Here is an 18,474-nt window from a genome sequence, read left to right on the forward strand (position 1 = left end):
ATTTGCAAATTATGGTGGAAAATAAGTATTCTCTCATCTTTTTAAGTGGGAGAACTTGCACAATTGATGGCTGACTAAATACTTTTTTGCCCCACTGTATATATAATATATATAGATAATCAGTTCTTGAATGTAGTGAACGATCTCTATTACTCCATGTGTATTGTTTCTCTCCAGGGGTTTTAACTCTACATATGTCAATTAAGTCCAGGCTTTGGCAGAAGTTCACCAACTTGTTCACACCAATGTTAGGCCTATGGGGCAATCTATCAATCTGATTAGAATAAACCATATTAAAATCTCCGCCAACTATAATCTGACTGGATGGATATTTTCTCAGAAGACTTAAGAAATACCTCTAGAAGTAAATTATTTTGAGGACTAGAACAGTATACATTAAAAAACAAAAATAATCTGTCCATGTGGTTGATCACCGCTACTAGCCAATGACCATTGGTGTCCACTTGAGTAAACAAACATTTCCCTTTGAAATTGTGTGCTAAAATTGCAACCCCAGCTCAATGATTAGTCCCGTGGGTCAAAAAAATGTCACTGCCCCACTGATAAAAAAATTAAAAAAAGTCCTCTTTGCATTAATGTGTTTCTTGAACGAATACAAGATATGCGTTGCAGTCCTTACAAAACAAAAAAAAGTCTCTCTCTTCAACAGGTTTTGTATCCCCCTGGCATTGATTGACAAACGTCAAGTCCATATAAACAGAATAGAAAGAAAAATCCTATGCAATTTCGCACATTTTTTTCTATTGTGTTTACTATAAACCACGTTTTGTTACATTTAAGTACATTTGAGCGGGGTTAAGGTTACTCGGAACAAGCTAAAATCTCGTCTGCACTCGGTAGCTGCTGCCTGTAAATGGAATCCCATGAGTTGTATTTTATACCTTCTGTTGACCAAGTTTGAGCTAGACTTTTAGCAACAAAAGCTGCAACTCACAGCACACCCATCGTCAGAGCTACGGGGAGCATGTACAGAGACAGAGTAACACTTCCGCATTTAGTGGGGTCTCAATGAAAACAATCCGAAGTGAAACGGACGCTACGAAAAACTACCACTATGAACATCGAGTTTTTGCAATACAAAATATGCATGACATTTTCGTATTCTATACTTAGTCCACTAGTTACTGCCACCATAAAGAGTGTATCGTTATTGGAAGCACTGGAATCTTCTCTTGTAGGATTACTGTAATCGTGGGTTCTGACATTGTCATTGTCATCAGCTGCATACGGGACAGCAGTAGCCGAGACTACGACACAGTTAGTCACTTGCCAAACTTGGTGCTGATTGGCAATGAAGTCGCACGCCAATGTGGTTGATTGACTCCTGTGGAACCAACTGAACACTATAGACGCTGAATACAACTCAACACAATGGTATTATCGAAATGTATCGCGAGAAATCACGAGAACGTACCAACAAGACAACAAAAATAAATTTGTGGAAAACAAGCAGTGAATTATGGCGGCGTCGCTGGTACGCCGGGACAAGAAATCTACTGCTGCCCATTTAAAGGCAGATCTTAATTGGACTGACAACAGCTCTGGTGTCCGACAACTTCAAGAGCTACTTGATTCTGTTCTTAATCCAGAAAAGCCAGCGGCAGACACAGAAGCCCTTGACTGGTGTAAATGTCTAATAGCAGGAGGAGAAGGTTTCGAAGAGTTCTGCAAAACGGTCCGGTCCTATGACAACGCTACTTTATGTGGCTTGGTTTGGACAGCCAATTTTGTGGCATACCGCTGTCGGACCTGTGGCATATCACCTTGCATGTCACTTTGTGCAGAATGTTTTAATAACGGCGATCACACAGGCCATGATTTCAACATGTTCAGGAGCCAGGCTGGTGGGGCCTGTGACTGTGGAGACAGTAATGTCATGCGAGAGACTGGGTAAGTCTTTAGGAGCGTTAGCTGGCTGATAGTTAGCTACACACACACACACACACACACACACACACACATTTTTAATAATGTGGTAAGGCGAGCCAGCTACGTTGGCTAACTAACTAGGCTGTTAATGATGATATCTAGCTTGCGGGCTAACAGCTAGCTAGCAAAGTTCTACGTGGGAGTGTCAATTTGTAAAATATTTAACAGTGCCGGTTTGAAAGGTCCCTGTCTTTTTATAATTGTACTGACATGTATTTGGCGGCAGGGTAGAGCCGTGGTTAGAGCGTTGGACTAGTAACAGAAAGGTTGCAAGTTCAAATCCCCGAGCTGACAAGGTACAAATCTGTTGTTCTGCCCCTGAACAGGCAGTTAGCCCACTGTTCCTAGGCCGTCATTGAAATTAAGAATTTGTTCTTAACTGACTTGCCTAGTTAAATAAAGGTTCATAAATAAGATAAAAATGTTGTCACTGAGCATGCCATTGTTGCACTTGATAAAGCATTCACTATTACATTTAGCTACACAACGTAAGAATAAGTGCTGTCTTTATGGGGCACTAGTTATAGTAATTTGGCTAACTAACAGAACATCAGAGGATCGACCCAACCCCAGCAATCTTGTGCACACCGCTTTGATCAATCGCTCTGAACCAGACAGCTGTTTTTCCTGTTGTAGATAACTCCTGCAGTGAAATTTTATATTCCTGTAATGTAAATACTGTACTATTGAACTTAACGGTTCTACAGGGGTTCTAGGATAATGACACATCTTCCAAGCAGAATAATTGAATCACTTCATGTGACATGTCATGTCTTCTTTGATCCTTACTCCCCAACATTTCTGAGTTTACTTTTCTGCTGTTATGTTGTTTGATGGCATAACAGTTTGTTCAAGGCAGCCAGATATACTAGTAGCCTATATTATAATTCACCTTTTGCACTTTCAAAGGAAGATAAAATATACTGCTAGTGTTCATTAGATAGGTTGCTGAGTAATTGTTCCCAAATACTTACATTTATTTTGGGTACTTCTAAAATCAAGATATGTGTGGTGTTCTTTCTCAGATTTTGCAATCGGCATCGGTTAAGAACCGGGGAGAATGTCCCCTCAGTCCCCAGAGACTTACTACTGATGTCAGAGATGGTCCTACCCCGCTTCATCATCTGTATCATACAGTACCTAAGGGATGGATACACTGAACCAGGTGAGAAAAACAGCACGTCTCTGTCTACAGGATACTCTATTTTTTAAAATTTAACTAGGCTAGAAATCGTGTTCTTTTACAACTTTATCTTATGTAGGTAATTCTGCTTGTTTTCATGAGCCTATCTGACACACTTCATAACTTTTATCTTATCTTGCACTCAGACACATCAACTGAGAGAGACCTACAGAAGGTCTTACAGCAGCTGGAACCCCAGATCTCCTTCTTAGAAGAACTTACGAAGATGGGTGGGGCAATGAGAACTGTACTGACAAAGATCCTAACGAATCAGCAAATATTCAAGGACCTGAGCGTGGGTAAATATGTCTGTTTCCACTCTCTCATCCAGCCTTTGGTTGAATGTTATTCTGACCATGTGTGGGAAAAATTATCAAAAGGATACTTACTCAGTATTGCGGAGCGCTATACTGAAGTTGGGCTACTAATGCTTTAATACTTCACTTTTGGCATTGGTGTGATGCCAATGAATGTCTAATTAGTTTAATAAATATGCCCTGTAGGTCAAGAGGAGAATGTATATGCAAAAAAGAACTACGAGAAGTACCTGTCAGCGCTGAAGAACTCAGGCCTGGTGTCTGTGGAGGAGAAGGCCCAGTCTGGGGCTGCAGAGCCAACTCGCGGGGCTGAGGCAGGGGCTGGCGCAGGGGCGCTGGGTTTACTGGGTAAGACCTCATCCCCTCTTTAGGAGTTGGTGCTCAAAATAAGTCAAAAATAACATTTTATTTATTTATTATGGAAACCTAATGTAAGTAATGTTTCTCAATAACTCATTAAACAAGGGAATAATCAGCTAATAGCTGCTTTCTGCCTCTGCTCTGTTTTCCTTAGGAGCTGAAGCACCAGCCAGCCCTGATGAGTCCAATAAAGAGGTATGTGAATACGGTATCAGAATAGTTAGTCTCGCTTCTCAGTATTGAAATATAGATAGTTGTTATATTACTTCCTATTGTCTTTTTAAAGGAGGATCAAGATGGGGGGCAATCGGTTGGACAGAGAAAGAGAGTTAAACTTAGTAGCACTGCCAAAGGTAATTCACATAGAATGTTATGCAGGTTATGTAATGATGAATAATGCACAGGTATTTCATGTGAAAGTCAGCATTACCATGAGACCAGTCAATTGTGTTATTTTCTTAGATCCATCCATTATGGACTCTCTGAAACACAAATGTTTTCTGGAGGAGTTGCTGTTTTGGACAATAAAGTATGAGTTTCCTCAGAAGATGGTTACTTTTCTACTGAACATGCTGCCAGATAGAGACTACAAGGTATGTTTAATTAGGTTAAGTGTAGTGCATAGATTTTCTAATTCCTACGGTTTATGGTGTATTGGCACTGCTGCATTCTTGCCTAGAGAAGCTGTTACAACAGCAAATGCATAAGATAACCTGCTTATCATCCTTTTGTAGATCACCTTCACGAAAACATTTGTTCAACATTATGCATTCATTATGAAGACACTGATGAAAAGCCAGGAGTCAGATACCATGTCCAACCGCATCGTACATATCAGTGTACAGCTGTTCAGCAATGAGGAGCTAGCACGTCACGTCACCGAGGAGTGTCAACTCCTAGACATCATGGTCACTGTCCTCCTCTACATGATGGAGAGTTGCCTTATCAAAAGTGAACTTCAAGGTGAGCTATGTTTGAATGGCCATACTGATGATTGGGTTGTTTCATTCATGAATCTAGTGTGCTTCTCACACTACTGAGCCTAGCGTCCTCTCCCTCTTCTCCTTATTTTCAGATGAAGAGAACAGCCGCCATGTTGTGGTCAACTGCAGCGAGCCTCTGCTGAAGAACAACACTTACTGGCCTTTAGTTAGCGATTTTATTAATATTCTCTCACACCAAAGTGTAGCAAAAAAATTCCTGGAGGACCACTCACTGCTCATGCTGTGGATGAGCTTTGTGTCCTTCTTTCAAGGTAATTCCTTGTGTATTTAAGAATATGAATAGCAGTGGTGATGATTCAGTGTTTTTCCTCAGTCATTGTCCCAGGTAGAGTAGCTGGTGTGATTTGTAGTGTATTTGTTAGTATATGACTCGCATAGATATCACCTGTCTCTGTTAATATCTGCTTAGTCATATGATGCAATGTTATCCCTCTGAGATTCTCTTCCATTGGTTAGTCACTGCTTTTTAGTTGTTCCCTATTTGCTGTAGCTAAGTAAGCATTTTAAGGTGCGCATGTGACAAATAACATCTGATTTTGATTTCAAACGGATGTTATGTCACATCCAACTTATCTTTTCCACTGCCTGACCAAATGAGAATAATGGTGCATGTCTCTATTAGTATTATAGTCTGTGCAGCACTCCTGCCATGTGTCCACCAAAACCCTAAAAATAACCCCTAGCCTCAGATACTGTGGACTGGAGTATCCGCTTACCAAGGAAAGGTGCATAGAGCAGAGTGCCTCTGTTATTTTATGCGTGTAGACTGCTCTGGCCTTAAGTACATTCTTACAGATTTATCTGGGTGTCAACGAAGATGTTTGACAGGTTCACCTGCCTTTTTGTCCATTGTGTCCCTTAAGCGGCTTTCAGTGAACGAGACCACTAATAATGCTTCATGTTTCGTGATGACTTAGTGAATGAAACCACTGTAATAATGCTTAGTGTTACGTGATGACTAACCATGAAAGCGCTCCTCTGGTCCTGTAGGTATGAACTTGAATAAGCGGGAGTTGAGTGAGCACGTGGAGTTCGAGTCCCAGACGTACTATGCAGCTTTTGCAGCAGAGTTGGAGGCCTGCGCACAACCAATGTGGGGTCTCCTCACACACTGCAAAGTCAAAGTGAGTCCAATAACCCTTGTTTAATTATTATTAAAACATTTTAGCAGTGTGGATGAAGTTGTAGCTATTTGACGTTCCAGTATTATGCACGGAAACCGTTAGGAAAATGATTACACTATGAACAATTGTTTATTTGCAGGAGACACAGGAATACACCAAGACGGTGGTGCGTTACTGCTTGGAGACTCTGCAGATCTGGTTTGATGCCATTGGCTTTGTGGATGAGGTAACTCAGCAAATAATCACAACAGTCAGGATGCATTTGTAAATCAACATTTTCCTTTAGTGTTTATATCTGGTCTCTGTTTCTCTGTAGCCTGCTCCAAATCAAGTGACCTTTCACCTGCCACTGCACCGTTACTACGCCATGTTCCTAAGCAAGGTGTGGCAGATCTACAACCCTTTAAGTTCTGTTTCTGGTGCTTTAAGCCCTCTTTGTAGTGAGTTGACTGTCTATTGTCTCCTAGGCAGTGAAGTGCCAGGGGCTTGACCTGGACAGTCTCCTCCCACACCAAGAGATGCTCATGAAGATTATGGTCCATCCACTCCAGATTCAGGTATTGCACCGGTACAGGCCATTACACATTTCTTTGCAATGTCTTGACAATGGCTCAAATATCAGAACTGGTTGTGTGGTGAATAACGTCACACAATGTCTGAAAAGGAAAGGCTGACTCGTACCCGAACAGTTGTTAGTGTCTTATAAATATGATAAGGAGAAGTTGACTGGCTATTTAAAGGGTTCCTGTGTGACTACTCTGGAGATTACCTTAATGTGTTGTCGTGATGTGACTACTATTAATGTGATGACTGCTATTCATCGAATAATTACCTCCTACGTTTAATTATTACTCAAATCAATCACGAAACAATGAATTTGTCATTTGGGGCTCCACGGGCAAAGTTTATTTAATCAGTTACCGTTTCCTGAATTAGCTCAAGAATATATTGATATCATACCAGTCATCAATTAATAATTTCCTCATATCAGTCTCTGAATGTCACATAATCCTTGGACATCTACACAAACCTTAGCCTAAGTGATGAATCAGCGATACACAAATTGTCTTAATCATTTATTGACTAACTTAACAATCACAGAATTGCATGAACATACATACATAGGTTATATTGATTACTAACATAATGCATATGAAAAGTTCCTAGTGGACTAACCCGATATGACTGTTTGTTACACAGTGGAAAGGGGGTGGGGAAAGATTATGAGCGGGAGAGACAGAGCGTGGACTTATGGAAGCTATGCTCATGGGAATATGAATACTTTGCACATGAACGACCGCTCATTCGAAAATAATTGCAATGCATATACAGTTGAAGTTTACATACACTTAGATTGGAGTCATTTAACTCGTTTTTCAACCACTCCACAAATTTCTTGTTAACATACTATAGTTTTGGCAAGTCGGTTAGGACATTACTTTGTGCATGACGCAAGTAATTTTTCCAACAATTGTTTACATACAGATTATTTCGCTTATAATTCATTATCACAATTCCAGTGGGTCAGAGGTTTACATGCACTATGTTGACTGTGCCTTTAAACAGCTTGGAAAATTCCAGAAAATTATGTAATGGCTTTAGAAGCTTCTGATAGGCTAATTGACATCATTTGAGTCAATTGGAGGTGTACCTGTGGATGTATTTCAAGGCCTACATTCAAACTCAGTGCCTCTTTGCTTGACATCATGGGAAAATCAAAATAAATCAGCAAAGGACCTTGTGACGATGCTGGAGGAAACCGGTACAAAACTCTCTATATCCACAGTAAAACAAGTCCTATATCAACATAACCTGAAAGGCCGCTCAGCAAGGAAGAGGCCAATGCTCCAAAACCACCATAAAAAAGCCAGACTATGGTTTGCAACCGCACATGGGGACAAAGATTGTGCTTTTTGGAGAAATGTCCTCTGGTCTGATGAAACAAAAATATAACTGTTTGGCCATAATGACCATCGTTATTAAAAAAGGGGAAGGCTTGCAAGCTGAAGAACACCATCCCAACCGTGAAGTACATGGGTGACAGCATCATGTTGTGGGAGTGCTTTGGTGCACCAGTCCCTCCTGCAGTTCACAAAATAGATGGCATCATGAGGAGAGGAAAAGTATGTGGATATATTGGACAACCTCTCAAGACATCAGTCAGGAAGTTAAAGCTTGGTTGCATATGGGTCTTCCAGATGGACAATGACCCCAAGCATACTTCCAAAGTTGTGGCAAAATGGCTTAAGGACAACAAAGTCAAGGTATTGGAGTGGCCATCACAAAGCCCTGAACTCAATCCTATAGAAAATTTGTGAGCAGAACTGAAAAAGCCTGTGCGAGCAAGGAGGCCTAGAAAGGAGGAATGGGCCAAAATTCACCCAACTTATTGTGGGAAGCTTGTGGAAAGCTACCCTAAAAGTTTGACCCAAGTTAAACAATTTCAAGGCAATGCTACCAAATACTAATTGAGTGTATGTACATTTCTGACCCACTGGGAATGTGATGAAAGAAATAAAAGCTGAAATTATTCTGACATTTCACATTCTTAAAATAAAGTTGTGATCCTAACTGATCTAAGACGGGGAATTTTTACTAGGATTAAATGTATTCGGCTAAGGTGTATGTAAACTTCCGACTTACGTGTGGATGTTTCTGTTGAACTCGATCCGTCTATGTGAAGTGGTTAAATGTAAGTCTCTGTTTGTCCACCAAAGGTCACAATGTCCTTTGTTGTAGGCTTGTTTCTTAGATTGGGTACATCAGGTGTGTACCAATTGGTGTTCAGAGGGATCTGTATTTCCCAATGTTCATTAGATGAGGTACCTCAGAGGTACCTATGATGGTGAGAGGAATTTGTCCTCCCCTCTTCTTGGTCAATTTTCCTAGACTACCATACATGCAGAGCTGCAGACTGAAACTTTGGGAGTGGGGGCCACAATCTGTGGCTTGAGAGTCCACATACATTACCATGCATGTAGTCAGTCGGCCCTAGCTTTTTGGGGTCCCTAAGTGAAATTCTGTTGGACACCTACGACCTTGCGAGCAAAACATTTTAGCGGCTCCCCTCTTGACAACGGAGAACACATTTTCACAAGTTTTTGTTCATTTCCTGCAATTTTGCCATGGAGCATAGAGAACATGTAGCATTTTATAAAGTAAGTTTGCTGCAATTCTACACATTTTGCCATGGGGCAGATAGAAACATTTGCTGGGCTGTCCACACCACTCTCTGTAGCGCCATGCAATCGAGGGCGGTGCAGTTGCCATGCTGCATCACTGCTTGGTCAGTCAAGATGCTGTCAATGGTGCAGCTGTAGAAATTTGAGGGCCCATTCAAAATCTTTTCATTCTCCTTCTTCACGACGTGTGTACACCATGTTAAGTCCTTAGTGATTTGGACACTGAGGAACTTGAACTATGGTGACTATGGTGTTGAGCGCTTAGCTGTAGTCACATTCTCAAAAGGCCGCCAGTTGCCCATCCCTTGTATACAGTATGTAATTAGCATTTTATGTTCCTCGTGTTTTCTCGTAGGCGAGCCTGTCAGAGATTCACAGTAACATGTGGGTAAGAAATGGTCTCCAGATCAAAGGACAGGCTATGACCTACGTGCAGTCTCACTTTTGCAACTCCATGATCGATCCAGACATCTTTCTGCTCCAGGTAAAGACTACTTACCTACTCCTGGTGATCACAACATTATGGACTGTTATGAATGCCATATACTCCATTGTATAATTGTTCTTCCCAATCTGTCGACAGGTGTGTGCGTCAAGGCTTGATCCCGACTACTTCATCTCTTCAGTGTTCGAGAGGTATAGTCTGAGCTGTTGAAAAAGTCCTTGCAATTTGTCATTTTTCGCTGAACTTGATTGACCTTGTTTATCATCACCCATTGACAACTCCAGTTTTGAAAGTCAAGATGTAACAAAACCGAATTTAATAGCAGTAACTAGGGCTGTGGCGGTCATGACATTTTGTCAGACGGTTATTGTCATGCAAGTTCAAATCCAACTTTATTTGTCACATGCGCCGAATATAACAAGTGTAGACTTTACCGTGAAATGGTTACTTACAAGCCCTTAACCAACAGTGCAGTTCACGAAGAAGAAAATATTTACCAAGTAGGCTAAAATAAAAATGTATAATAAAAAGTAACACAATAACGAGGTTATATACAGGGGGCACCGGTACCGAGTCAGTGTGCAGGGCCACAGGCTCGTCGAGGTAATATCTACATGTCGGTGGGGGCGAAGTGACTGCATAGGTAACAAACAAACAGCGAGTAGCAGCAATGTACGGGAGGAGGGTATGTAAATTGTCTGGTGCCGATTTTTTATTTTTATGAATTGTTTAGCAGTCTAATGGCTTGGGGGTAGAAGCTGTTGAGGAGCCTTTTGGTCCTAGACTTGGCGCTCCAATATCGCTTGCCGTGCGGTAGCAGAGAAAATGACCTGGGTGACGAGTCTCTGGCAATTTTTGGGCCTTGTCTCTGACACCGCCTATTATATACAGTTGAAGTCTGAAGTTTACATACAGCGTAGCCAAATACATTTAAACTCAGTTTTTCACAATTCCTGACATTTAATCCTAGTAAAAATTCCCTGTTTTAGGTCAGTTAGGATCACCACTTTATTTTAAGAATGTGAAATGTCAAAATAATAGTAGAGTGATTTATTTCAGCTTTTATTTCGTTCATCACATTGGGTCAGAAGTTTACATACACTCAATTAGTATTCGGTAGCATTGCCTTTAAATTGCTTAACTTGGGTCAAACGTTTTGTGTAGCCTCCCACAAGCTTCCCACAATAAGTTGGGTGAATTTTTGCCCATTCCTCCTGACAGAGCTGGTGTAACTGAGTTAGGTTTCTAGGCCTCCTTATTCGCAGTTCTGCCCACAAATTGTCTGAAGGATTGAGTTCAGGGCTTTGATGGCCACTCCAATACCTTGACTTTGTTGTCCTTAAGCCATTTTGCCCCAACTTTGGAAGTATGCCTGGGGTCACTGTCCATTTGGAAGACCCATTTGCGACCAAGCTTTAACTTCCTGACTGATGCCTGGAGATGTTGCTTCAATATATCCACATCATTTTCCACCCTCATGATGCCATCTATTTTGTGAAGTGCACCAGTCCCTCCTGCAGCAGAGCACCCCCACAACATGATGCTGCCACCCCGTGCTTCGTGGTTGGGATGGTGTTCGGCTTGCAAGCATCCCCCTTTTTCTTCCAAACATAACGATGGTCATTATGGCCAAACAGTTATATTTTTGTTTCACCAGACCAGAGGACATTTCTCCAAAAAGTATGATCTTTGTCCCCATGTGCAGTTGCAAACCGTAATTTGGCTTTTTTATGGTGGTTTTGGAGCATTGGCTTCTTCCTTGCTGAGTGGCCTTTCAGGTTATATCACTATAGGACTTGTTTTACTGTGGATATAGATACTTTTGTACCTGTTTCCTCCAGCATCTTCACAAGGTCCTTTGCTGTTGTTCTGGGAGTGATTTGCACTTTTCGCACCAAAATATGTTCATCTCTAGGAGACAGAACGCGTCTCCTTCCTGATCGGTATGACTGCTGCGTAGTCCCATGGTGTTTATACTTGCGTACTATTGTTTGTACAGATGAACGTGGTACCTTCAAGCGTTTGGAAATTGCTCCCAAGGATGAACAATTTCTTTTGAGGTCTTGGCTGATTTCTTTTTGGTTTTCCCATGATGTCAAGCAAAGAAGCACTGAGTTTGAAGGTAGGCCTTGAACTACATCCACAGGTACACCTCCAATTCACTCAAATGTTGTCAATTAGTCTATCAGAAGCTTCTAAAGCCATGACATCATTTCTGGAATGTTCCAACTGTTTAAAGGCACAGTCAACTTAGTGTATGTAAACTTCTGACCCACTGGAATTGTGATACAGTGAAATAATCTGTCTAAACAATTGTTGGAAAAATGACTTGTCATGCACAAAGTAGATGTTCTAACTGATTTGTGAAAACTATAGTTTGTTAACAAGACATTTGTGGAGTGGTCGTTTGCACTACTGGGCCGTTTGCACTACCCTCTGTAGTGCCTTACAGTCAGATGCCGAGCAGTTGCCATACCAGGCGGTGATGCAACTGATCGGGATGATCTCAATGGTGCATCATGATCAGTTGAACGGTACTTGACCGTTAATTTGCATCTCCAAGCTGCTGATACACGCCTTCGGAACGTCTAAATCTATTTAATATACACCATCACAATAAATCCATTATTTATTTTAGGCAGGTCTAAAACATTGTAATATGAATAAAATATATTTCAGAATAACCGAATGAGTCGGCCTACTGTATGTTATCTGGCTATGTGCCATGCAATAGGCTGTAAGCTAGTTCCTTTAGCTGACAAGATTATGCTTAAGTCCTGTGCCATTATTTTGTTTATATTGTAAGAATAATATAATTGAATTTAGCTGAATAAAATAGAAAGGATATTTTTTCCATTCAGGAGTGAGTGTTCATTTGAAGTGGCTATGTTGAGTGTAAAAGTGATCATTTGAAACAGGTCCCATACGCTAGATTTTTGATTTTGGAAAATTTTGTTGTGAATGATACAAACCTTAATGTCTTAAATCAAAACATATATGGGTTGCATGATGCAGAATGGCCCATTTATCAAATGGGTAGGAGCAGGGAGAATAATAGGTTATCCGTATGTACTCGAATGGAGGCCACTTTCCTGCAGTTTAAATCATACTAGGTAGGCCTAAATATAGTAGCTGCTGGGATCCTTTTTTATTAGTGGCAACCATCAACTTTCACATGATTGCACATAGACATGTCTGGGCTTATAAAAACATGTATTTTGAGATTCTGTAGTTTAAGGTGATGTCAGCCAATTACTTGGATATTCAAAATCAAATACAAATTCACTATAATTGTAGGGTAACATGTTGACTGGACCACTCGCGCGTCTGCCATCGCCTACATGTTGATTTTGTTATTTTACCTGAAAGGCACAAGGTCCTCTACTCTGACAATTAATCCACAGATAAAAGGGTCAAATGAATTCGCTTCTAGTAGTCTCTCCTCCTTCCGGCTTCTTCTTTGGACTTTATATGACGGTTGGCAACCAACTTTTTAAGGTGCATTACCGCCACCAACCGGACTGGCGTCTGGACCTCAGTTCATCTTTCAATCACCCACGTGGGTTTATGTTCCAAAAAACCAATGAGGTGGGACTTATAGCCCGTCAAGCATCATAAATAGAACCAAGTTCTATTTTAGCACCTGGCTACGCAGACGCTCACAAGCATTTTGGGTGCTGTGATTTGAATAACATGTATGTGTACATTTATTTTGCAACGAGTGACGCAAGCGGTGTGGTCAGCATGTAACTCTATAAGCTGCCCTGCCCAATCAATGAACCAACGGCATTGCCTAGGCCGATATGTTCTGTGTAGCATAAGGTAACCAGTCCATCCAGTGTGTGTATTATAATAATACAGTCCACACTCAATGGCGATTTACTAGAATGTTTAATTTTGGACAATAGGCTAGACCAGACATCTTGGGCTTTGTATTGTATAACGGCACAATTATTTTAATTCAGTTTTTATTTTTTATTTTTTTCTGGCTTGGGCTCATAGCTTATGTCTGTGGGTGTTCTACATGAAATGCCTTTTAATGCTTTGAATTAATCATCACCGTAGCGCTGTCCTTTTCGTTGTTTGTCTTTGAAACAACATCCACAATGACCATGTTTTCAACCTGTTGTGAAATTCTTCCTTCAAATTATCAGTGAGGTACAACAAAAAAATGTAGCTTAACGGTGAGATTTAAAAAGCATGATACTGTTTTGATGGTGAATGTTTGTCATTTTCGATTGTATTTGCATAGAGATTTGTTAGAGACAATAGAGCCCTGAACACCAGGTCGTTAGCAAGTTGGGTACTACCAACACATGTCCAGAGTGTATACGAGGAGATGGTCGTGTCACGGGGAATTTGACTGCGCTCATGACTACCTGTGTGGTGGGAATACGGTCACCGCAACAGCTCTCAGTAACATGTATTTCATATACAGATTCAAAGTGGTGGACCTCTTGACCATGGCCTCTGTGCACCAGAATGCAGTACTGGACGGTGAGCAGGAGAGGCCAATGCTGGAGGGAGCCTTGACGTTTCTCGTCATCTTGTCCAGTCTTCGCATTCACTTGGGTAGGTGCAGATGCATTCAGGGGAGAATAAAATTGTACATGAACAACAATTTGAATATGTTTTATCATCCTGGCTATATTGGTGTTATCCGTAGATGCATGAATGAATATTTCTCCCTCTCATTGATAGGCATGGCAGATGATGAGATTCTCAGAGCCGAGATGGTCTCCCAACTGTGTATGAACGACCGCACCCACAGTTCACTGTTGGACCTCGTATCCTCACTGCCTTATCAGCCTCTAATTCACAGTATAATTAATTGAATATCCTAACCCGTGGTCAGTATTTTCTCTTTGATACTCATTTGAGTTTGTAGCTGGATTTTTAGTCTCCAGATGTTGTAGTGTCAGTGGTAAAATTTTCTGAAGAACCTTGTTTGTTCCCTTGCTAGAATGTTGTTCTGCTGCTCACCAAAGGCAATGTGTTGTCCCTGTTCTACAAATTGGAAAAACCACCAATAACACCTTGTTTTCACCATACCTTCCCCTTGTTATTACATGTGAATCTGATTGTGACTGGTTTAATCGATGTAAAGTTGCATCTTTTAACACACAGCCAACAGTCTTTGCATTTTACATTTTTGGGGTCACATTTATTATGCTGCACATTTGCCTAGGTGCATACTTTCCTTAAGTGAATATTCAGATTCCTGAGAATCCCAACCCCAAGAGTGGAATCGTCCCAGGAAGCTGCAGCTTTGAGGAGATGCTGTCTGCCGTGGCTGACTTCAAAGCCCCTGTGTTTGAACCTGGGGGTTCCATGCAGCAGGGCATGTACACACCTAAAGGTAAGTTGTCCATTTTTATCTCATGGCCTGGTGTGAATTCACTAGCTACAGAATGGAAGCAAATAGGAACTTAACAGGGAGGGACCTCCCGGAGTTTGTCCAATGAACTCGTTGTCCTTTTTTTTCTTTTTGCAAAACATTTTACTATGGTGCAAAAGTTTTGCTACGGTGTGTGACTAATGCTGTCCAAATGCTTTGTTGGATCATCACCAAGCGTATTGCTTTCCATTTGAACATAATCACAGGTGCTTTTTCACCAGTCTGCCTTGAGAGGGCACTCATGCACCACAGTTGACTATAGTTCTACCCATACAGAACTAGTAACTTGCACAATTCACAAGACTAAATCAAAACGAGGTCCGTCTGAAAGTCTTCGTTATTGTGATGCCCTTCAGGCAGTTACATCTATATGCTTTGTCTCCCCTGTTACCAAATATAGGGCATTGCCTGCAGAGACCTGTGTATTTTTTAAGTCAATGGCTCTTATAAAATTGTGCGTTTTATGATATCAGGATTTGTCTCATTACGTGTCCTATCTTAATATCAGCCATGTGACTTTGTTGTCGTTTGAGCCATTTTGGCCCAATGTCCAGTTTTAAATGGGTATTTCTAATGGAGACCTCACCTCCTATACGATCTGTTTTATGAGGCCATTTTCTGCTGATATGATTCTTCTGTTGGCTGGTAACAATCAGAACAGCGTTTAGTTTTGTCATGGAGGCATCAGATTGTCTTTGCAACTCCACATTCACTGTCATTTCACATTCCACTTGGGTGGCAGCCTAACACCACTTTCTCATAGCTCAGTAGAAAGAAAGAAAAAAAAAGAAGAATGAATTGTATGTCGGCGATTTTATAAAAAAATAACATTTTTTTTTAGCAGGTGTTCCTAAAGGATTTCTTTCTGTTTTCTAGAGGAGGTGTGGGAGAAGGAGTTTGACCCCATCATGGTGGTTCTCAGAACAGTCTACCGTCGTGATGTCCAGTCAGCAATGGACAGATACTCAGCATTGTAAGTTAATGGTCACTAAGCTCATCGCTTCCACCTGGAAGTGAATGGTTTATTTCATTTTTTTCAAGGCATGTGAGTAGTTAGGGTTTTGACTGGTTATTTATGAATACATATGTATTTTAACAGTACATTTAGGGTCTTTTTATATAGTTCTGGTTCGTTCAGTTCCACAGTTGGGATGGTAATGTTTCAACAGCCATGCCAAACTGAATGGGTGGATGTCATGCCCTGCTGAATGTTAGAGGGTCGCTGTTCCCATCTGGCCTTGAAGAGAGTGGTTAGGCGAACAGTGAAGAGAGGGTTTAGGTCAACAATGAAGAGTGGTTAGACCAACATAGGGAGGGGGTTTAGGCCAACATAGTGAAGGGAGGAAAGATGGTGGTTTAGGCAAACAATGAAGAGTGGTTAGACCAACATGGTGAAGGGAGGAAAGATGGTGGTTAGACCAACATGGTGAAGGGAGGAATGATGGTGGTTAGGCCAACATGGTGAAGGGAGGAACGATGGTGGTTAGGCCAACATGGTGAAGGGAGGAAAGATGGTGGTTAGGCCAACATAATGAAAAGTGGGGTTAGGCCAACATGGTGATGGGGTTGGTTCCAATTAGTTCTCTGTCGAGTAAAATCAATATTTCAAGGCAAACTGTAATAGAATTGAGGAAATCCTTCCCCTGTTAGATTTAGGTTGGACGTCTCCGAAGACAAATGTGATGGTTGGGGTGAAGGAGATAGTGTTAGGTTAATTTCCTGAAGATCTCTTTAAGATGTGAACTAACTGAATGTACAGAAGTGTCCTCCTGGCAGCATTTCTTCATTTGAAATAGCAGTTAAAGGGCAAGCAAAGCATACATGGGTAATGGATTTAAGGGCTTTTGTTCCTCTAGGATTTCTTCAAAACTAAATGTAGGCTATAGTGAACAAAGGCAATGTAGATATCCAAGCAATTCTATCAATGTTGAACAAGAAATACCTGTTTTTCATTTCTGTTTTGGTATTTTTCGATTATCATTTCATCACGTTGAAAGAAACTATTCTGGTATGGAATGTAGTACACCTGATGTCATGACCACACGATAGCTTATTTCCTTCTTCAGGCATATTGTAGTTGCTATTTCCCCAACTCAGTCTGTGACATCAGGCTTATGTTACTGGTTCACACTGTTTGAATATGATGGATTGCCTGTCAGCCAGGCAACGTTTTATATAACCACAATCCTGTCATGGCTAATACTGTGACACTTTCAGCCGATTGGCTGTTCCATTGCGTAGACTGAAAGATTTTGTGTGGTAAATTACTCTAGAGGATTTAGTGTCACATTATTACCTATCCATTCAACATCACACATGCATATCTATTGAATGTGATTTTCAATTGACTGTTACTGCATGGAATTGACCTGATTTTGTTGTTGTACCCAGCTTGAAACAGTCTGGAATGCACACGACAGGGAATCCATGGCCACCGTACAAAGAGAGGACTCCTCTGCACCCATGTTACAAAGGCCTGGACAGGCTGTTGCACTGCAAGACTCTTCACATTGTCATCTTCACTCTGCTTTACAAGGTGACCCTTCCAACTGCTCTCTTCATTCATATTATATTTTGTCATGCAAAAAAAACACCTGTCATTCAAAATGTAATTGTTTGATATAACTGATGGTGAGATTGCACTATGATTTGAATTTGGCAGAACTATGTTTTGTTTTAGATCTGGCTGGATCACTCCAACATGTCTGAGCATGTTCTCTGCATGGTGCTCTACCTGATTGAGCTGGGCTTGGACAACCAGGTTCAAGAGGACAAGGAGGATGAGGTAAGATGTATACTGGCTTGATCACTATCTGACCTTTAGCCACTCGAAGACAACATAAAAAAAAAAAGACATTGTTGGTAACATGTTGAGAGTTTAGGTTCTATCTGCATTTTTGTCAAAGTTGTGCTATTGACATAGCCTTGTTCTGGGCAATGATCTACCTATATTGTACTCTAAATACCCCAATTCATGTTAAGTTCAAAAGACTACAAGATAAAACATAGTTCACACTGTTTTTAAAACCAATGAAGGTTCAGAACTTTAAAACCAATTATCTCAATCATTGTTTTGCAGATAGTCCCCTTTTATAGTCCCAAGCTCTCAACGTGTTATTTAGTTTAAGTCTTATTAAGGGACCATCAAGGTGTTCTTCACATTAATCTGTCTCATATACTGTGACTAGGAACCTTGCATTGAGGAGCACTGCCATGACAGCTGGTTCCCAGGCACCAACCTCCTGTCCAACCTGCACCATGTCATCAACTACGTGAGGGTGAGGGTGCCTGAGACTGCCCCCGAGGTGAAGAGGGAGAAAGATCCCCCTCCCAGCACCAGCGCTGAGGCATCCAACTTCGGTCAGGTCAGATAAACCTCTGTCTCTACCCTGCCTGCACACCGGGTGGTACTGACACTACTTATGTATTCATACTACATTTCATGTTCAGTGGGCTCAGAATTGCTTGCCTCCAGGTAGATAAGGTATAATGTTCATTCAATGCGTTTGGT

General features: G+C 41.1%; 1 protein-coding gene across 8 annotated transcripts in view; it reads left to right on the forward strand.

Moving 5' to 3' along the window:
- The first annotated feature begins 1,309 nt into the window (after window positions 1-1,309).
- The window catches only part of ubr3 (ubiquitin protein ligase E3 component n-recognin 3), a 44,532-nt gene continuing 27,367 nt past the window's right edge, over window positions 1,310-18,474 (forward strand). For all 8 annotated transcript variants that reach the window (XR_016494741.1, XR_016494742.1, XR_016494744.1 and 5 more), the window contains exons 1-22: window positions 1,310-1,911; window positions 2,976-3,115; window positions 3,280-3,432; window positions 3,637-3,798; window positions 3,965-4,005; window positions 4,097-4,163; window positions 4,273-4,403; window positions 4,545-4,773; window positions 4,886-5,065; window positions 5,805-5,938; window positions 6,078-6,164; window positions 6,255-6,320; window positions 6,406-6,495; window positions 9,476-9,604; window positions 9,704-9,756; window positions 14,004-14,137; window positions 14,267-14,352; window positions 14,783-14,924; window positions 15,840-15,936; window positions 17,355-17,499; window positions 17,644-17,748; window positions 18,152-18,328. Coding sequence is in view for 4 of the 8 variants with exons in the window: in XM_021597131.3 (XP_021452806.3) it covers window positions 1,481-1,911; window positions 2,976-3,115; window positions 3,280-3,432; window positions 3,637-3,798; window positions 3,965-4,005; window positions 4,097-4,163; window positions 4,273-4,403; window positions 4,545-4,773; window positions 4,886-5,065; window positions 5,805-5,938; window positions 6,078-6,164; window positions 6,255-6,320; window positions 6,406-6,495; window positions 9,476-9,604; window positions 9,704-9,756; window positions 14,004-14,137; window positions 14,267-14,352; window positions 14,783-14,924; window positions 15,840-15,936; window positions 17,355-17,499; window positions 17,644-17,748; window positions 18,152-18,328 (2,979 nt within the window). In the remaining 4 variants the exon portion in view is untranslated. The remainder of the gene's footprint in view (window positions 1,912-2,975; window positions 3,116-3,279; window positions 3,433-3,636; window positions 3,799-3,964; window positions 4,006-4,096; window positions 4,164-4,272; window positions 4,404-4,544; window positions 4,774-4,885; window positions 5,066-5,804; window positions 5,939-6,077; window positions 6,165-6,254; window positions 6,321-6,405; window positions 6,496-9,475; window positions 9,605-9,703; window positions 9,757-14,003; window positions 14,138-14,266; window positions 14,353-14,782; window positions 14,925-15,839; window positions 15,937-17,354; window positions 17,500-17,643; window positions 17,749-18,151; window positions 18,329-18,474) is intronic.

The sequence above is a fragment of the Oncorhynchus mykiss genome, chromosome 3 (assembly GCF_057628025.1).
Source record: "Oncorhynchus mykiss isolate SJ-2025 chromosome 3, ASM5762802v1, whole genome shotgun sequence".
Lineage (NCBI taxonomy): Eukaryota > Metazoa > Chordata > Actinopteri > Salmoniformes > Salmonidae > Oncorhynchus > Oncorhynchus mykiss.